At 35.5% G+C, this 21,886-nt stretch overlaps 1 protein-coding gene across 10 annotated transcripts in view; it reads left to right on the plus strand.

The window, feature by feature from the left end:
- Positions 1-21,886, plus strand: part of LOC119814125 (ankyrin repeat and KH domain-containing protein 1) — a 120,859-nt gene that overhangs the window by 61,706 nt on the left and 37,267 nt on the right. For 6 of the 10 annotated variants that reach the window (XM_038329490.2, XM_038329486.1, XM_038329487.1 and 3 more), the window contains exons 13-19: positions 822-965; positions 1,675-1,777; positions 11,659-12,417; positions 19,217-19,362; positions 19,495-19,606; positions 20,093-20,238; positions 21,649-21,791. In XM_038329490.2, the coding sequence (XP_038185418.1) occupies positions 822-965; positions 1,675-1,777; positions 11,659-12,417; positions 19,217-19,362; positions 19,495-19,606; positions 20,093-20,238; positions 21,649-21,791 (1,553 nt within the window). Of the gene's footprint in view, positions 1-821; positions 966-1,674; positions 1,778-11,658; positions 12,418-19,216; positions 19,363-19,494; positions 19,607-20,090; positions 20,239-21,648; positions 21,792-21,886 lie in introns of those variants that run through there. The other 4 variants (XR_005285363.1, XM_038329484.1, XM_038329491.1 and 1 more) reach the window with 4 other exon arrangements.

The raw sequence follows: 21,886 nt of genomic DNA on the forward strand, positions 1-21,886 counted from the left end.
TGGAATTAAAGGTGTGTGCACCACCGCTGGGCTTGTTTTTGTCTTTTGTTGTTTTGAAACAGGGTTTCTGAATATAATTCTGGTGATCTCTGGAGCTCATTTTGTAGACAGTAGTGTATACTGGTCTCAAACTCACAGAGATCCCCCTGCCTCTGCCTCACAAGTTCTGGAATTAAGGGCATGCAACACCACACCCAGCTCAAGGTATTTACTTAACTCTATACTAGCTGAGTACGGTAATATATGGTAACAGGATTGTCAGGTATGCTGAAGCAGTACTATTACTGTCAGTTCAAAACCTGCATGGGGCTGGGCAGCAGCGGTGGTGCAAGCCTTTAATCCCAGCACTTGGAAGGCAGAGGCAGGCGGATCTCTGTGAGTTCGAGGCCAGCCTGGTCCACAAGAACTAGTTCTAGTTCCAGGACAGGCACCAAAGCCACAGAGAAACCTTGTCTTGAAAAAACAAAACAAAAAAACCTGCATGGGGTAAATATTGAGACCATGTTTCAGGAACAAAAAAGAAAAGCAAACAAACACAGACCACCAAATAATAAGATATATTATTATTAAAGGTATGCTTGATTTTTTTAGTGCTTAATATTTATTACTCTTAAAATTTGAACTGCCTGTGGTAACAGCATTTGAGAAGCCAGAGCCATCAGGATTGCCTTGAGTCTAAAGTAATTTTGGGGCTAGATAGCAAGCAGGTCTCAAAACCTGATAATAAAATAGTTACATTTATTTATTTGTCTTACTAGATAATTTTATCAGATTATAAGAATAAATTTATAAAGAATTAACTATGATCAATTATTTCTTAGGATGGATCAACAATGCTTATTGAAGCTGCAAAAGGTGGCCATACCAATGTTGTTTCTTATCTGTTGGATTATCCAAATAATGTTCTGTTGGTTCCCACCACAGATGTGTCTCAGCTTACCTCTCCTTCACAAGATGAATCTCAGGTAGAGTAAAATAGATTATTTCTTGATATAGGTATTCTTTGAAAGTTTTTGTTTAATGAAGGCAAAAGTCTTAATTATTAAGTTATCTTGGAAGTTCATAGTATACTCCAATTCAGTAAATATGTTGGAATTTTATTTTCTCTTTTACTTGTTTAGAATTTGAACAAGAGTAAATTGACCAGTATATAGTGAGTTTGTGGTTTGTACTCTTAACTATAATTGATTCTGTAAGGCTTTCATTTCAGCAAGAGATAATAACATTAATATTAATTAACCTAAATCATTGAAACTTATATTGTCTTGAGTCTTCAAATTCAGTATTCTCAGAAATTATTCCTTGGTGAAGGCTTAAGAAGAAAATTTTAAGTTTCAGTGAATAAAGTTAGGGGATGGGAGATATGGTTTAGCAGTCAGATGCACTTGTTACTCTTGCAGAAGACCAGGCCTTGGTTCCCAGCACCCACATGGGGTCACAACCATCTGTAATCCCAATTCCAAGGGACCTCATGCCTCCTTCTGACTTCCAAGAGCACATGTGGTACACATACATACACTCAGGCAAAATACTCATACATAAAATAAATCTAAAATAGAAAAGAATGAACTTGTTGGTATATGAAGAAGACATAAAGCAATATTTGTTTTTTATTTATGAACCTTTGTTTTCCTCTATGATCTGAGATGACTTTTTTGTGAGTTGATGTTTTAGGTTCCACGTGTACCCATACACACACTTGCCATGGTTGTGCCTCCCCAGGAACCCGACAGAACTTCCCAGGAGACGTCTCCTGCCCTCTTAGGAGTACAGAAAGGTTAGTTGTTGAATTATTTTCCTTAAAATAGATACTTTTCAACTAAATAAATTATACTTTAATGGTTTAGAGATATAATGTACCTGTGAGCTGATTGAGAAATATAACTTCAACAAATGTCAGTACTGTTAGTGGATGCTTAGGAAAGTCCTAAATACTAGAAAAATGACTTACTGTTTTTCTGTTAACATGCTGCTTGATGTAGTTTTCCATTGATAAAATTACTTAAATAATTTAAGCTTTATATTATATTAAAGCAGAAAAATTTGTGAAACCATTTTTTTTGGCTACCTGACAGTTCTTATTTTGGTTTTCAAGACAGGCTCTTGCTACCTAGCTGTGGCTGGTCTAGAACTCAGTACTTGGACTAGGCTGGCTTAATCTTGTGGCAGTCATTCGGCCTCTGCCCCAGTGCCAGAAATAGGAGCATGTGCTACAACACCTAGCTTGTATTTGACAATATTTTAGCCAAACTGTAGTGTAATAATATGTGCTGGCTACCTTGATAAATATTTACAGCATCAATTTAATCAATGAGAAAGTGGTTGAAGAATTGCAGTTTTGCTTTTATAATGCAGGAATACAGTGGGTGAACCTGATCAAATGATTATCAGTCTGTGAATTTGGATAATTATCAAAATGTATATGAATAAAATCTAGATGACTTTATTAGTGAAATAATTTTTTGACATTTAAGACAGGACTTTACGTTGTAACCCAGGCTGGCCTGGAATCCTCTTTGTAGCCCAGGCTACCCTCGTCCTTATGGCAATCCTCTTGCCTCAGTGTTTTGAGTGCTGGGATGGCAGGCCTGAGACCCAAATGATTATTATAGGCGTGCACTCTGTTTGAAGGACTCAGGCTGCTAAGGTTTTGTTCTCCTGTCTTTTTATTTCTAGATATAAAGTATCTTCTCTTGATAATTATATGTTGTAATCTGAGTTTGCTGAAGTAATTTCTAGGATTTTAAAAACCACATAAGAGTTGGAACTGTTGCATTGTTATGAAACACTTATGTAGCATACATGAGGCCCTGGATTTTATCATCAATACCTGCTGCTCAAAAAACTTAATGTAAAAATTTTTATGAATTTATTTTATTTAGTGTATAATAAATAAAAGATGATTGAAGTCACAGTTAGATATATGTTTATATGTTAATGTAGCCACCACATCTGTCTTCCTGCTATTTTTAATTTTAGCAAATAAAACATACATTTTTAAAGGAATCTAACCATAATAACCTGCTAACACCCATTTCTAAAATACTTTAAAGTACCTCTGGTTTTATTTTTCCAGTTTAAAAAAATTATTGTGTTCATATTTTCACATGATGTGTGTGGGAATACATGTGTGGAAGTCAGAGGACAACTTTGTGGAATGGGTTCTCCTTCCAGCTTTACTTGGGTTCTAGAGATCACTCAGGTCACCAGGCTTGCAGCAACCACCTTTACCTTTGGGGCTACTTTACTGGTTCTGTTTTTCGGGTTTTTATGAGAGAGGGTCTCGTTGTGTGGTACAGGATAATTCCACCATCCTTATGTCTCTCTGCCTCCTGGGTACTGGGATTACAGGTTCATACCCCTGTACCTGGTTTGTTTTTGCGTTTGAATGACTAAACCCTGTAAAGGACTGTAAGAATTTGGGCTTCAGAAATTCAATTTTTTTGTTTGTATTTCGAAACAGGGTTTCTCTGTTTAGCAGCTCTAGCTGTCCTGGAACTAGCTCTGTAGACCAGGCTGACCTCAAACTCATAAAGATCCACCTGCCTATGCCTCCCAAGTGCTGGGATTAACGGCATGCCACTGCCTGGCTCAGAAATTCAATATTTAACAGTAAATAATTCAATATTTAAACAGTAAATAATTTTTCAACGTTCACACAAAACCACAAAATAACCAAAAAATAATCTAGACAAATTGTTCAGAGAGCAAGTATAGCATTTTAAATCTAGAGCTAATGTGTAAGCAACAGAAAACCTTGGGTGGTGACCTTTATGTTGATATTCATAACAGTTTTGCTTAGAAATTATCACATACTAGGGATCCACTTCTTTCTTCAATTCTGTTTTATTGTTTTTACTGAATGGTACAAAAATTAACTAACCTAAACACATTTTATTAAATTAATTTTTTAGTATTTTATTTTATTCATTTTATGTACCAACCACAGTTCCCCCTCCTTCCTTCCCCCTCCCTCCTCTGTTTTATTAAATTATTAAGGAAGGACAATAGTTAATATTTGTATCTAAACACTTGGGCACTTTCTCTTAACTACTTAACAATTATGAAGGAACATATTGTTATAATATATTGAGTTACATTGTCATTTAGTTAAAAAAAAAATCAGACTCATTGTAGAATCTTTGTCCCTGCAAATTCTGTTGTTGTTTTCTTAAGTCACTTGAAGGCTGGAAAGTGGCTTAGCAGTTAAGATTTCTACTCTTCCAGAGAATCTGAATTTGATTCCAAGACCTCTGTTGGGCAATTCACAACTACTTATAACTACAATTCCAGAAGATCCAATGCCCTCTCTGTCAATGGGCACACATACACATAAATTAAAATAAAATCTTTCAGAATGAATAAGTCTTTTGAGTTGGATGTGGTGACGCAAGACTTTATTCCATCCCTTGGGAGGCAGGTAGATCTCTGTGTGCTTAAGGCTAACCTAGTCAACATAGCAAGTTCCAGCCCTGCATAACTATAGTCTGCCTCAAAATAGATAGATAGATAGATAGATAGATAGATAGATAGATAGATAGATAGATAGATAGATAGATAGGAGCTATTTGACTATTTAAAAGTACACAATGAACATGGATAGGTTAGATATAAAAATCCACCTTTTTTTTAAAAGATATTTCTTATGGTTTATTTAACATTACTTTATGTGCATTGGTTTGAAGGTGTCAGATCCCCTGGAATTGGTTTTTTTTTGTTGTTGTTGTTGTTGTTTTTTGATTTTTTGTTTTGTTTTGTTTTGTTTTGTTTCTCATTTTTTATATTAAAAATTTCCATCTCCTCCCCTCCTCCTCCCCTTTCCCTCCCCTCCCTTCCACCCATACCCCCACTCTGCCCCTCTCCAAGACAAAGAGCCATCAGGGTTCCCTTCACTATGTTAAGTCCAAGGTCCAAAAATCCATCTTAAAACATAGATGTATTAAGTTTTTTAAATTAAATTAAATGTGGTGATCGTACACATGGGAAGGTCGGAGGACACTTTGCTGGGTTGCTTAGTATGTAGAAAGCCCTGGGTTCAATTTCTAATACTGCAAGTTTAGATTTTGTTAGCTTCTTTTTCTTTATGGTACTTAGTACTGAACCCAGGATCTCACACACAGTGCTCACTCTACTACTGAAATATATACCCCTGGTAGTCCAACATATCTTTGTATACCTCAAACCTTGGGAAGTAATTCCTTTTCTGTGAACTTTAGTTACAGAAAAGTGCTATAGTACTTACAGTACTTGATTCTCACTTTCTTCTGACTTGTCACTTCTCTTTCAATACTCAAGTGTAGTGTTGAATTAATCACACATTATAACTCTACTGTTTTATTTTCTTGTATTATTTTCCCTTCCATTATTTACCTAGTGTCTAAAGTCCATAGTAAAATGCTTACTAGTTTTCTCTGTGATTTCCTCCTGTATCATTCCCCAACTCATTTTTTTTTTTTGAGATAAGATCAAACACTAAACCTGGAACTCACCTATTTGACTAGGCTTGCTGGCCAGCAGCCCCAGTGATCCTCCTGTCTCTCCCTTCCCATTGGTGAGATTACTGGCGTGGGCTGCTATACCTGACTTTTTATGTGGGTGTTAGGGATCCAGATTAAAGTCTCCATGCTTGCATAGCAAGTACTTTACTAACTGAATCATCTCCCCGGTGATACCATGTTTGTGTGGGGGAAACGACACACATGGACATACACAGACATGTGCACACATCCCTGAGTGCAAGCATGAAGATGAAGAAGGAGTTCAGAGCCAGGTTTGGCTCATGGGATTGTCTCAAAAATGAAACTGCTATATTAATTAAAGAAAATAATATAGAATATATACTCAAAAAAATCAAGACATAGTAATGAACTTGGCATGGTAGCACATTCTTTAATCCTAGCACAGGAGAAGTTGAAGCAGGAGGATCACTGTCAGTTCAAGACTAACCTAGACCAAAAGCAAGATCTTTTCAAAATATAAAAAAAAGGACTGGGTTGGTGGTACACGCTTTTAATCCAGCACTTAGAAGGCAGAGATAGGGGTCTCTGAATTAGTGGCCAACCTGTTCCACATAGAGAATTACAGGCCAGGCAGGGCTGCCCAGTGAGACTCTGTCTTTAAAAGAGCAATGTTAAAAGTTGTACTTTTAAAACTTTGACGATGTTTAGAGAGATCCAAAAACAGAAGTGTAAGGGAAAATGAGTGCTGCTTCCCTCCCAGAGTTGTTTATTGGAGTCAGAGTCATGAACTCTCATGCTTTTATGAGAAATTATTAAACTATATAGAAAAATTTGCATATGTTATAATTCAAATTGAATTTTCTTCTGTAAACTTTACTAATATCTCTACTAATTTTTAATTATGTTTATGTAAGTTTATGCATTCCCAAACTTACCTATGTGCTTTGCATATAACTACTCTTATTGAAAAGAGATAAGTTGGGTGAATCTGTTATCATGTAACATAGATGGTCTATCTTTGGACATCTTGGTTAAGAGATTTCTATGTTAAAACTGTAGATAACAAATGTTTTCTTTTGATCATTTTTTAAATTACACAATGTGCTAATTCACTGGGGCAGATTTGAAAATAATAAGGTTAAGCTCATTTCAGTAGAGGACTAAATGTTTCACAAGTGCATACCTCACTCACCTATTGCCCATAGAAATAAACAAGTTAATGAATGTAGTACATCAGTGGTAGGGTGGGCGTGGCTCAGTGGTAAAGCATCTACCAGGCACAAGACTCTGGATTCCCTTCCCAATACTGCAACAGGAGAAAAGGTCTGGGAATGTAACTCAGTGATAGAATGCTTGCCTATCATGCACAAAACCCTCAGTCCAATCCCCAGCAACAGAAAATCCCAAAATACAGCAATAAAGCTGATTTTAAACTGCTATAGATAACAGTTTCTAGTGCATACCTTTCCTAGGTTTGTTACTAGGGGGAAAAAAAGCTTAAAGGAAACAAAAAGTGTAGGATAAAAGCCAAACCAAAAGAAATGGTGTCTATTTCTATTTCTAAATTGTACTTGGTATGTCAACTCCATGATATGCATGTACGCATTCCTGTATGTATGTGTGTGTGCATGTATATATATCTGACAGTGGTTAATGTTTGAAGGGATTGGAAATTTTATTTTCTGGTGTCTTTTAATACTTATTTCATATTAAATTTTTCTCATCAAATGAAGCCCTTTTCAAATACTAACTTTTCTACAGTTTCAGGTGACATTTTGTTTTTACCGCTCTTGGTTTATAGTTGTGTTTGTGCTTTGATGTGTTCCTGTCTAGACAGTTTTAACTCCCTAGTTTTGGATATTTCAGCTATTAACTATATGAAAGAAAACTGCTTTTTATGCATTTTATTTTAATTTTATGTTTTCATTTTTTTATGTATGTGCACATGCACACATGTCATGGTGTGTGGAAATCAAAGGACAACTTGAGGGAGTTGGTTCTCTATTTCCACCAAATAGGCCCTAGGGATCAAACTGTTATTAGGCTTGCAACTCTGTCATCTTGCTGGCCCATCGTTGTACATCTAATTTTTTAAAATTTAATGTGTATATGTGTGATTGAGTGTATTTATGTGTACCATGTATATGCAATGCCCATGAGTACCAGAAGAAATGTTGGATGCCAGGAACCGGGGTTACAGGCAGTTGTGAGTTGCTCAACGTGGGTGATGGGAACTCAGCCCAGGTTCTCTGGAAGAGCAGGTACCTCTTCAGCCCCCACATAATGCTACATATATTCTAAATATTTCTCTGTTCTATGAAATGTCTCTTTTAGTTCCATGCAGTATTTCTGATACAGTTGAGCATATCATTAGTATATCTTCCTGTGCTTAACTTTCTTCTCTTGTTTTGGATCATCTTACCTGTGAATGTTTAATGTGGGCAGCCTTAATCCTGATGCACTTGCAACTATATTAGGAAAGTTTGAAGGAATATCCTATCTTGCTGAGCCTTTACATTTACTCTGCTTATGTCATTACATTTCTTTATGAAAATGAAATTTTTATTTGCTGTGCTAGTGGATTTATACCTTGTTATTTGTTGTAGTTTTGCCTCCTTTTTCTTTCCTGTAAAAACATTTGGCTCCTATAAAGTCTTATGAAACTAATAATCAAATTATCTCTCAAATCTAATAATCTTTACTCTGAAAGAACAGTCTTTTCCTACCACTTTGCTTAAGTAGAAACATGAAATTAAATATGACATGCATTGCTGAATTTGCATTAGGAATAAGTAAGCCTCTGAAAGTGATTGCAGTACGGTACTGAAACTGGTCTTCTGACCAAGGGGAAACCTTGGATCCTACTAGTAAATTAAAACATAATGCAAGCCGGGCGGTGGTGGCGCATGCCTTTAATCCCACTTGGGAGGCAGAGGCAGGTGGATCTCTGTGAGTTTGAGACCAGCCTGGTCTACAAGAGCTAGCTCCAGGACAGGCTCTAAAGCTGCAGAGAAACCCTGTTTCAAAAAACAAAAACAAAAAAAAAATGGAAAAAAAAACATAATGCATATGTTTGAACTACTTAAAGTTTTTTAATTATTTTTTTGGAGATGTGGTCTCAATTGTGTTGACCTTGAATTCCATGTCCTCTTCCTTCAGTTTGGCAAGGAACTGGTACTATAGGTGTATGCCATCAGGCCTGGCATGTAGCTCTAAGAGCTCTTATTTTCTTTTATTTTGTAAGTCTTTTAAACTTGGGAATGAATTTTGGTAAAGATTTTTTTCTTTTAAAATTTCTTATGTATGGGCTGGCAAAATGGCTCACAGGAAAGAGGCATTTGTCTCCTGGCCTGATGGCCTAAATTTGATCCCTGGCTCCTGCATGGTAGAAGAAAGAAAACTGATGTCTGCAAGTTGTCCTCTGACCCCACAATATGCTGTGACATGAACACACGCACACACACATTCTCCTTCTCTTCATCTCCCTCTCCCTAAACAAACAAACAAATAAGATGTTAGAAAAAAATCCTTGAATGTGATAGTGCATGCTTGACTTGACCTTCAGCACTCAAGATACTCAAACCCTGGGGTGTGAATTTGAGGGCAGCCAACTAAGACTCAATCTTACGCAAAAAGAACAAAACAGATCTTAAATGACCTATGATTTTTAATATTAACTACAATTCAGAAGAAGAATCAGCTATTTTACCCAGGTTGTTGTTTGTTTGTTTGTTTGTTTGTTTGTTTTTAAGAAAATGCCTTTACTGGGGAGATGGCTCTGTGGTATAAAGCAATGTTGCTTTTGCAGAGGACTGAGTTTGATATCCAGTACCCACCCATATAGCTACTTACAAGCTCTGATAACTGCAGTCCTGATGGGTCTGACCCTCCTCTTTTGGCCTTTGTGGGTTCTAGGCATACACAGACATACTTGCAGGCAAAGCATCCATACACATAAATTAAGTAAATAATTTTTTTTAAAAAAATTAAAAATTGCGGCCGGGCGGTGGCGCACGCCTTTAATCCCAGCACTCGGGAGGCAGAGGCAGGCGGATCTCTGAGTTCGAGGCCAGCCTGGTCTACAAGAGCTAGCTCCAGGACAGGCTCTAGAAACTACAGGGAAACCCTGTCTCGAAAAAAAAAACCAAAAAAAAAATTGCTTTATTGTTAATATTTGACTATCAAGTTCACTCATTAAAATATGCAATGCAGTATGTTTTGGTAAATTAGCCAAGTTCTGTGACAATTATCACCATCAAGTTTTGAGGGGTCCTCATTATTGTTACTCTTGACATTGAGACAGTCAGCCTTTTGGTGGGGGGCAGGGTTTCTTTGTAGCTTTGAAGCCTGTCCTGGAACTAGCTCTTATAGATTAGGCTGTCCTCGAATTCACAGACATCCACCTGCCTCTACTTCCCGAGTACTAGGATTAAAGGTGTGCACCACCACCGTCTGGCTAAATAGTCAGTCTTACTGTGTAGCACATGCTGGTCTCAAAGTCCGGATCTCTTGCCTCAGTCTCCCATTTTTGGGAGATTCAGGTATTCACTACTCCACACAGTTCCCACTTAGCTTTAACTGCCCCCGAAAGATCCGTTACCTGTTTGCATTTGAACTTTATTCTCATTGTCATACCCCAGGGCCACTACTTTCTTTTCTGTCTTATATTTGCCTTTTCTCTATAAATTTTATGTTAAGTGAAATTTTACAATATGTAATTTTGTGTCTGGAATCTTTTATTTAACTCAATGTTTTTGAAGTTCATCTATGTTGGTAGATCTATCAGTTATTTGTCCCCTCACCCCAAGTAGTCCTAGTTCTTCCTGAATAAAATTCATCCCTGAATTTTCTCAAACAAATCAAGGAATACCTCAAAATTTTTATTTATCCCCTTTAAGGCTATTAATAATTACTTTTCAGCAGACTTGTTATAAAGGAGGAACAAATATATTTAATAACCTTAAATAATGTTTTCTTTTTAAAAAATATGTTATCAGTATGAGTATTCCTATATGGAATATCTGATTTTTCTCCCTATTAGTAACATTAATTGTTTGTCTCTTAGATGGATATTATTTAAATGGTTTATTTAAAATTAGATCCTTTGTGCTATAAGTTTAACACAGTGTTTAGGTAAAGCAATGTTAGACTTTATTTTGGAGATTTTTATAATGACTCATATTTGGTTTATTGAGAACAAGGTTCTAGGTAGCTCAAGCTAGCCTCAAATTCAGCTATGAATTGAGTATAACCCTTAATACTTGATTCTTCTACCCTGTCCTCTGAGTGCTGACTTTATTGGCATATGGGTTACCATGCCTGTCTAAAGAGATAATGTCTTAAGAAACTGATTTCACATTGTATTTTAATGTAGGATAGAACTATTTTGCCAACTTAAAAAATATTTGCCCTATTTTGTTCTCTTGGAATAAACTTTACTTGTATAATTATTCCTAGAATAATTGTTCTGAAAGAGCAATTAAACTAGCATTAATATTATTCTGAATGCCATTTTGATTCTGGTTTATATTTGATATTTTTTCTTTTTTGGGTTTTTGTTTGTTTGTTTTTGTTCTTGTTTACTTTAAGCTAAGATACTCACTGTGTAGCCTTGGATGACCTAGAATTTATGTAGACCAGGTTGCCCTGGAACTCATGAGAATCCCTCTGCCTGCCTCTGCCTCTGAGTTCTGGGATTAAAAGTGTGTGCTTAACATTCTCAGCTAGATTTAAAAAGTCCAACCTGATCAGCAAAATTCTGAGGTTTTTTCCCCCCCTCCTTTTTTCTTTGTCCCATCATAATTTCTAAAATCATCCTACATTTAAAAGTATATTTTTTAAAATTCAATTTTGAGTTGATAACATCCCAGTTTATGCTGAGCGAAAACAGATGAGATAGTTGAGGTTTATTCTGCCTCACTAGTGTGACTTTTGAATCATTCTATAGCATTAGTTATAATGGTTTGGGGAAGGAAGTCTGGGAGAGGGGAGGAATGTTTTTTGTGTGTGTTTTTATTTTTGGGACTCTTTTCGGTTGTTTTTTGTTTTGTTTTCTCTTTTCTTTCTCTTTTTTCTCCTCTCTCTCTCTCTCTCTCTCTCTCTCTCTCTCTCTCTCTCTCTCTCTCTCTCTCTCTCTCTCTCTCTCTCTCTCTCTCTCTTTTTAGCATGGCACTTTTTCAAACATTTTTCGTGTGCTTAGGTGCATCCAAGCAGAAGTCCAGTTCCCTGCAGGTAGCAGATCAGGACCTACTGCCACCCTTTCACCCATACCAGCCTTTGGAGTGCATAGTAGAGGAGACTGAAGGCAAGCTGAATGAGCTGGGACAGAGAATTAGTGCTATCGAGAAAGCACAGCTTAAGTCATTGGAGTTAATTCAAGGTGAGCCTCTCAACAAGGATAAGATAGAAGAACTTAAAAAGAACAGAGAAGAACAAGTCCAGAAGAAGAAGAAAATACTGAAAGAACTGCAAAAAGTGGAAAGGCAGTTGCAGATGAAAACACAGCAGCAGTTTACCAAAGAATACTTGGAAACCAAAGGTCAAAGAGACACAGGGTCTCCACACCAGCAGTGCTCTCATAGAGGAGTCTCATTGGCAGGGGATGAAGATGGCAGTCTCCCAGAGGATCACGCTTCAGAATCACCCCAGGTTGATACAATCTTATTTAAAGATCATGGTATTGGTGATGAGCAACAATCTCCACCATCAGCAGAACAAATTGATTTTGTCCCAGTCCAGCCTCTATCATCTCCACAATGTAACTTTTCCAGTGACTTGGGTTCTAATGGGACAAATTCTCTTGTGCTCCAGAAAGTATCAGGTAACCAGCAGATCATAGGACAGCCTCAGATTGCTGTTGCTGGACATGAGCAGGGGCTGTTAGTACAAGAGCCAGATGGACTCATGGTTGCAACTCCAGCCCAGACGCTTACCGACACTCTTGATGACCTGATAGCAGGTGGGTTAAGAAATTATATCTAAAATACTTTTCTCTTTTATCTGTGTGCTCAACTTCTTTAAATGCCCCTTCAAAAACACAAACTTTGTATTTCTCTATTTTAAAACTGTCTTTGTAAAATTACTGGATTCCTTAGGAATTATGAAAGTGAATTTAATTAAGCCCAGTAGCACTAACACATTAAGGGAGTTTTTCCCCTTTTCTGTTTAAAACAAACACACTTCAAAGATAAATAAGGTTCACATAATCGTTTAGAAATTTGCTATCAAATACAGTTTGTTAATTTCCTACATAGGAGCACTCAATAGACTCTTTTGTACAATTTAGAAGCACGCAGGTAAGGCTACCTATTCAATTTTCTTGCCTGTGAATTTCATAGTTGGACATCAGAATTTTAGATGACACTGCTTTTTGTTATTGGACCAATTTAATTATCTCTAATTAAATGGGAACAGCTGTACAGTCCATGGTATAGAGTTTGTGTTCAGAAGATTAAAGTACATTTAAACTGTTGTACTTGTTTTTGAGATTGGAATTTTTGTGTAAACTCTTGATGAACAAGCATACAGAATGCTTAATAGTGTGCTTGCATACATGCACATTCATGCACATACACACAGAAAGAAAAGGACTAATAATCTTAAAGTGTGTGTTTCTGTTTATTGTTGTGTGGAAAATTACAACTAGATATGAAATGAGGTGCACAAGTTTACTTTCCCTTTCATTGTCCTTGCAGCAGTGGGAAAACAGTGCAATTAATCATTTACCTTCCTAAAGATGGCTGGTGAGTGTATCACCTCCATGAGAGCCCAGTTCAGAATTGCAGCCAGAATGGCTGTTGACAGTGGATGAAGACCAAGAACTAAGATGTAGCTGGAGTGATATTCAAAGGCAGGCCAGTCCTCTGTCTCTTGATTGCAACATTTTTTTCCTTATTGTTGTCTGTTTCCTCTTGTCATATTCTCCTCCCCTTCCTACCCCAATTATACTATCCCAGTTTCCTTTCTTCTTTTGTGAGCCTTTAGTCTTCCTAATCTTTACTGAATCTTTAAAAATGTGGAATAAGAGTAAATCAGGAATTTTTATTGGGTATATGTGTTACTTCAGTTGGTTATAGACATCATTTTGCCTTTGAAGCTCCTCTGCCATGTAAAAGATAGTATTGTGCAGAGGAGAAAAGTCTAGTTTTCTTAAAATTCAAATACTAGTAAATATTTTAAGGAGTTAGGATCTTTATTCTTTAATTTAAATTTTTATATTTTTGGCTTGTAGAGCTTCTTATGTTAAATATACTTTAGCCAAAACTGCTCTAAAGGAAACTTGTAGTTAAATTTATGCTAATTATTACAGATGTTTCTTAAAAGTTTTTATTTCACTAAAGTGTTTTTAAATAGAATTGACCTTTTATAGAGTTCACATGAGACTTTAAAAAATTGCCTCAGAAAACATCTTTTAGTGTTATATGTTGACATAATAAAACTTAATATGTATTAGACATTAACTACATATCAGATTGTAAATAAGTTTTAAATTAATAAATAAAAAGTTCCATTTATGAAGTTTATATGTTTTGAAATGCATGGCGATAATTGTATTCTCTGTTCAAGATGATGATGTCTCACTTAAAACTATTTTTCCCAAGTCTAATTTTCTTAATTAATAGTAAAAAAATTAGACAAACTTAATAGCTAACTCTATAGGTGTAAAACATTTGAGCATATCAGTAGGATTATGGAGCAAGCCATAGACAGAATTAATTCTATTTAAATTTATTTTCATTAGTGAAAGAGAGACTGATATATATCTTTAAAGTTTCACTTTGAAAAATATATATCTATCCCTCTAAAGGAAATATTAATTTTCTTCTTTAAGAATGTTTTCTCATTATTGCTGTTCTACCTAAATATTTTCATGAAAATTAATAAATTGTTTATATACATAACTAATGTTATAACTTATTCACTTACTCAGCCTGTAACTGATATCTTATACTCTCTACAATCCTAAACAGAATATCTAATTTTGATTAGGAACATGGTACCTCATATCTTCTTCTGAAAGCCTTAGGTTTTTAGCAGTTACCATAATAGCAAATGATCTCAAAAGTTAAAATGTATATCAAATTAATAATGAAATTGTACATGATATGTTCATGGAAGCAGTTATTAGATCTGTTATTTCTAATTTTATGTTTGTATTTTGTCAGTTTTCATTAGCTTTAATAGCCATTTTTCTATTTTCTTGATTTTTTTAAAATCCCTTCTTGGGCAGGGTTTGTTGACATCTGTAATCCTAGCACCTGAGAAGCAGGAACAGAAGGATCAGGAGTTCAGAGCCATCCTCACTACATGTCAAGTTCAAGGCCAGTCCAGGCTGTTCAAGTCCTGTCTCAGATAAACAAAAAGGAAAGGAAGGAAAATATGCTTTAGATTAAAACCAAACCAAACCAAACCAAAACAAAACAAAAAGTTAAGTCTAGAAATTTAGAGCAATTTAAAGAAATTCAAAATAGTTTTGATTGTTGAGCGATTCTAAAGCATTTAATAAAAATTCCATTAATATATAAAGAGGATTGGTTAAAAAATATCAATTTATTTACATCTGTGGAGCATTTACCATGTGCCAAGCTTTGTGGTAGTTACTTCATTTGCACCTTCACAAACTGTTTTAAATTCTCCCGTAAAATAGATTCTCCTACCTCAGTTTAGGAAACTGAAGCTTAGAGAAGGGAAGTACAGAGTCTCCCCCTTGTACATTTCCCAGACTCAGGAGTTCTTTCTTGCCTTTCTTTAATAAATCTACATCCATCTGCTCTGCATTAGGAGTAATATGGGGAGCTGCTAAGTAAGTGCGTAGTGCTGAAATCTACTCAGTTCAGCCGTATTTAAGAACACTAGTTGAAACTGGGCATGGTGTTACAGGCCTTGAATTTGGAGACTCATAAGGCAGAAGCATGCAGATCCCTGAGTTCCAGGCAACCTAGAGCTACATAATGAGACCCTGTCTTTTATTTAAAAACAAAAACAAAACAAAGAGCCTTAGTGTTAGTGTCATGTGATTTGAATAAAATTTTTGCATTTATCAGGTAAAAATTTTATTATTTCTTATATTTCTAAATCCTATTGAATAACAGTTGCTCTTCTATATTAAGATTTGATATGTATGTGAGTTTTAATATAGCTTTGTGTCTAATACAGTATTGCTGTTGGTACTTGGATACATTTGTTTAAATAACAATTCTAGTGTAATTTGCTCTAAGTGGCCTTGCAGTGATCATTTTTAAGTTTAAAAACAAAACTTTAGGCCTGAAGAATTGGCTCAGAGATTAAGAGCATGTACTTCCAGAGGACCCAACTTCTGTTCCCAGTGCCCATGTCAGGTGGCTCACAATCACCAGTAGAGTTAGGTATGGTGGCACATGTCTTTAATCCCAGCATTCAGGAGGTAGAGGCAGAGAGGCAGATGATTCTGTACGTTTAAGGCCACCCTTGTCTACATAAAGAGTTCCAGGCCAGCCAGGGCTTCATAGTGTAATCCTTTCTTTTACATGCACATACATGCACATGCACACACACACAAAGATCAACCTCTTCTGTTCCAGGGGATCAAAATTCTAGCTGTGAGTATCCGAACATACATGTGACAACACATACATAACATATATACAATACAATAATTAGAAATATCTTTTTATAAAAGAATTCAGAAATCCTCTTATTTTGAGGTGATTTATAAGATATTACCTCTAATGATAATTTAATGTTAATATTTTATTTTTAACCTTTAGTTTTGCTTTGTTTTTCAAGACAGAGTTTCCTGGCTGTCCTGGAACTAGCTCTATAGACTAGGCTAGCCTCGTCCTCAAAAGCTGAGGCAGGTGTATCTCTGAGTTCCACCTGTTTGAGTGCTGGGAGTAAAGGTGTGTGCCACCACCACCCTGCTTAGGTCTTAAATGAAACTATTTCATCATTACTATGATATATACCAAATGATAACAATAAAAAGTTCTGCTATTTTATTTTTTGAAGTATTGGGCATCAGGACATCACCAATGTAAGGGAAGTTGTCTATGTCCTCAGCCCAGGTTGTTTTTTGATTTTAAAATAGAATCTCACTCAGTGTCCTTAAATTCACCCTATAGCCAGGCTTGACCCTTGGACCAGCTGGGTTAAACTTATACTACCAGGCCTGGGACTTCTATTTGTTTTTGAGACAGGGTCTCATGTAGTCCAGGCTAGCCTTAACCACCTAATACTTAAACTCCAGCCTCTGTCTCGCAAGTGCTAGGATTTACAAGTGGGTAGCACCATGTCCATTTGAGATACAATTTTACAACATATTTTGTCTACCAGTAACCATAAAATTTTTATGTTAAGATTTATTATTATTCCATACCATATGCAAAATTTTGTTTGCTTTCATAAAAAGTCAGGTTAAAATATTTTACTTGGTTCTTCTAGTGCCCTACTTTTGAACAGTGTAAAATTTTAATTTGAATTGTATATTGATTTTTTTGTTGTAGTTGTCTGATTTTGTCATTTTAAGAGACATTTTGTTCAGAGATAGGAAATGTTTTAAAACTTATGAAAATGTCATGGTTCTAAAGTATAATGTTCTTATAATACAACCTTTATAACTTTCATTTGTAATTAATCCTATTAAAGACACTTTCCATGGAATGGTTCTGATTGTCATTATTACAGAGAAAATATCATAGGATAATGCAGTATAAAAATGTATAAAACATAATCCATGTTTTGGGTAATAGAACTGTTAAATACACAGGAAGTGGTCTTTTTTCTTTGTTTTTAAAGTAAGTTCTGTAAAGGAGCCTTTCATAACATCACATTCTAGCTTTCCACGCTAGTCAAATACTTTTTTAAAAAAATTAAAATACCTTGCTTTCCAAAAACTACTAAAAAAAAGATGACATGAATAAATGAATAGAAATACAATTCTTTCAGGGTATATGTTAATAATTATAAGACCCACCACTGTAAATCTGTCAGTAAGGTGTTACATATCAATCTGTATGCTGGGGGGGATTGTTTCTACATATCAGGTATTTTGAGATATAAATAACATTATCCGCTTCTTTCATTGAATGACAAAAAGTTTTAAAGCTTTGTGTCCATTGTGCATATTCTTTAGGTGAAACAAAAGTTTATGATATTACAATCATTCCTATTTATAACCAAATATTTAAAAGTTACTTTTGCGGTGAATAAAGTTGTTGAGATTTATATTGCCAAGATTGTTTTATATATCAATGGGAAGCAAAGGGTTGGTTCACATAGAAGCAAATCTAGGCATCTTAAATTTTGCTAAATCTAATAAATTAAAGTAGGATTGGCACATGCCGGTAATCCCAGCACTTGGAAGGTGGAGCAGGAGGATCTAGTTCAGGGCCAACCTGGAGTACATGAGACTCTCTTTGAAAATTAAAAGATCTAGTCAGTTACTAAGTTATAAGTGTATTGCCATATTGAAAGCTTCATTTTTTTTTTCTATACTATTGGTTATGTGGGGTTTTTTTTAGTTTTTTCTTTCTTAAACAGTGATATTTATGTTTTCTAATACAGTGAATAATAGTACTGAAAGTATTGTAAAATGCCTTGTTTTACATTTATTGAGCACTTTCCTTGTGCCAGGCACTAGTAAGTGCTTTAAATACATGATCTCAGAAACTACTAGTATCTTTTTAAGATGTCCACTTAACCCTTTATGAGTCAGAATTCCATCCTCCATGAAACAAAAGATATAAGAGACATAAGATATAATTTTCAACTTTCTGTTTTCAAACACCACATTCTTGGATTGTTTTTGTTTTTCTGAGACAAGATCTCATGAAATCCAGGCTGGCCTCGGATTTGCTGTGGAGCTGGGGATGACTTTGAACTCCTGGCCTTCTTGCCTCTACCTCCAAGTACTAGAATTACTGGAGTGTATCACCATTCAAAACTTCAAACTCCAAATTTTGTGATCTCAAATATAAATTTCTAGTATTCATTTTAAAAATAACTTGACTTTTAGAAGTTGTTTTTAACTAACTGGTGCACACCTGCTTCCAACCCCCCAGACAATGTTTCTCTGTGTAGTCTGCGTTTAATTCCAGCAGGCATTTTTGAGCTTAAAGCCAACTTGGTCTACATAGAGAATTCCAGGAAAGCAAGGGCTACATAGTGAGACCTTGACTCAAAAAAAAAAAAAAAGTAAATGTTGAATTTTTAAAAACACATCCCCTGCTGTGTATGTGAAAAATGATCTAACTTGTTGCCCTGCCCTGTTCCTTTTCATTATTTACAGAATATTTTTGTCAAACTTTTACAAGCTAAGATAAGCATTCTTTTTTGTTTTTTTTTTTTTTGAGGGGTATCCCATTCTGGCCTTGAACTTGTGATCCTCTTACCTCAGACATCTGAGTCCTAAGATTACTAGTAAGGATCACCATACCTGGCTACAAACGCTTAAATTAAAAAATGATAGACTCCCTATTGGCAGTGTAAAATGCCATCATTTATTATATATCCACCAACAATTGGCCCTGTGTTTAGTTACACTTTTGAAACTTTCAAGGCAAGCACTACTCTTATCCTCATTGAACATATAAGTTGAGGCTCAGATAAGTTAAATAAATTGCATGAATTCAGAAAGTCATTCAGTATACGTTCTTTTTACTCCAAAGCTTGTGATTTCACTGTAGTATGTTACTCACATGAACATTTCTGTTTTACATGTTTTTCTATGTACAAACAGTATTATTTAAGTGAAATTTAGCAATGTAAACATTTTTTTTCAGCTGTGAGTACCAGAGTGCCTGCTGGTTCAAACAATCCCTCTCAGACCACAGACTGTCCTACACCCGAATCCTGTTCTCAGACTCCAAGCAATATGGTTTCCCCACCCATGCCCCCTGTGTATCCTTCAGTCGACATTGATGCGCATGTGAGTAGATTCTCTATAAATTTATTTCACATGTTCTAATTTATTTTGAAAGAAAAATTGTACATTAATGAGGAAAAGATAATTTTATTGAGAACTCTAAAATATATGAATAAATATTTTTTCCCTTTTTAGACTGAAAGCAATCATGACACCGCTTTAACACTGGCCTGTGCAGGTGGTCATGAAGAACTTGTATCTGTTCTCATTGCACGAGATGCTAAAATTGAACACAGAGACAAAAAAGGTAGGAAATATCACTCACAAATAAATTCTAAGTATTCACACATGCACACGAAATTGTAGAATTTTCGCTATGAATAAGTAGTTCTTATATTTTTAGTAATAAGATAAATAGGCAGTGTTCAAGCTTATTCATCTATAGAACCAAATAATTCTCTAATAATTAAAAACCAAAATATAAATTACTAGTGAAGGTGATGGAGTAGGACGACTGAGTTCTTGCCTTGTGTGCCACAAATAGTGGATGCCTTTGTCTTTAATCCTGAGATGGTTTGTGAGTATAGATTTTAATAGGTTTTATTGATTTAGCATTTCCTTTTGCCAAGTGTTTTTATCATTAAAAATTAGAGTTTAGAGCAGTTCAATGCTAAATTGTTCATCAGTATCTAACCTGAAGTCTTTTGAGTTAAAATAAAAGGAAATTGAAAACAGTGGCATTAAAGTAAATAAAAACCACAGATTTGTGAGAAGTTTTTATTTTCTAATTTAGGTTTTACCCCACTGATCCTGGCGGCAACAGCGGGGCATGTTGGAGTTGTTGAAATCCTTTTGGATAAAGGTGGCGATATAGAGGCACAAGCTGAACGAACTAAGGATACTCCGCTTTCTTTGGCATGTTCTGGTGGTCGTCAGGAGGTATGTTAGCATTGGTTTTCTTTTGTAAATATTTTGCTTATAGTTTTTAATGTATATATGCTTATTACTTTTTCAAGATTTTTTTTTTAAACGTGTGTGTTTGTGCCCATGTGCACACCTATGAAGCCCAAAGATTTAAGATTCAAAAACTGAAGTTACAGATGGTTATGAGCTACCTTATTTCGGTGCTGGGAACTTGGGTCCTCTGCAAGTGAAGTAAGTTTTCGTAACTGCTGAGCTGTTGCTCCAGCCCCATGATTAATATTTTAACTACATGTGAAACACATATGATGTGTAAAACACATGTGTTTTACAAGTTCAGTAGACCAGTGGTTCCCAACCTTCCTAATGCTGAGACCATTTAATACAGTTTCTTATGTTGTGGTGACTCCCAACCATAAAATAATTTTCGTTGCTACTTCATCACTAATTTTGCTACTGTTAAGAATTGTAATGTAAGTATCTGATACGATATGCAGAATATTTGTTATGTGGCCCCTGTGTAAGGGTTGCTAAATCTCTGAAAAGGGTCACTACCCATAGGTTAAGAACCTTTGCCTTAGATTTTCTGAGGACTGAAATACATTTATTTAAGTATAATGGAAATTGCACATATATTTTTAAAGGAATAAGTTTTTACTCATAAAGACAGATATGAGTTGTCTTTATTTCTACATTTATTGGCATTCAGTCAAGTACAATTCTAACACGTATAAAATGCAAATCCATTGTTCATTAATTGACAAGTGGAAAAGGTCTTGTTTCATTATAACTGGGATTTTGAAACTCTGAATTTCTTTTCCCTGCCTGGCCATGGGTTTTTAGGACAGGGTCTCATGTAGTCCAGGTTGGCATTCAACTCATTATAGTTAAGACCAGCTTTTCTTCATTTTCTGCTTTCACCCTACAAGCATGGGATTTACAGGTATATGCAACTGCACAGAGCACAACACTCTGAATTTGTTTGTGTCTCAGTCTCTTATGTAGCTGAAGGTAACCTTGAAATTGAGGCAATCCTTCTGAGTCACCCTCCAGAGCTGGGATTATAAGCATGAGCTACCACACAGGCTCACGGTTTTTTAACTTCTTGATAAGAAATTCAGCTGGCCATGGTAGTGCATATTTATAATCCTACCACTTCAGAGGTCGAGGCAGGAGAATTGCTGCAAGTTTCAGGTCAACCTTGGCTGCGTAAGCAAGACCCTGTCTCAAAAACAAATATGACCACCCCAAAAAAGGTATTGAATCCATTTAACTAGTGCTGATATTTTAATACTTAAGACCTAATAAAATATATTTAAAGTGTCAAATATTTAGACAAGAAAATTGCAGGTCCTATTTGTATTTCCTTTATTTTAAGTTGAGTACTAGGTATAAACTTGTTTTATCTGTCCGTATTTTACTTTGTAGGTAGTAGATTTGCTGCTGGCCCGAGGAGCCAATAAAGAACATAGGAATGTGTCTGATTATACACCACTGAGTCTGGCTGCATCTGGAGGATATGTGAATATTATTAAGATTTTGCTTAATGCTGGGGCAGAAATTAATTCAAGGTATCACTTGTTCATTCATCTTATCATTCACGATTGCTGAGTTTTTAACCTTAGACTTAAGCATCTTAAGTAGGAATTGTGTTTTTTTTATTCTT

Source organism: Arvicola amphibius, chromosome 5 (genome assembly GCF_903992535.2).
Source record: "Arvicola amphibius chromosome 5, mArvAmp1.2, whole genome shotgun sequence".
In the NCBI taxonomy this organism is placed as follows: domain Eukaryota; kingdom Metazoa; phylum Chordata; class Mammalia; order Rodentia; family Cricetidae; genus Arvicola; species Arvicola amphibius.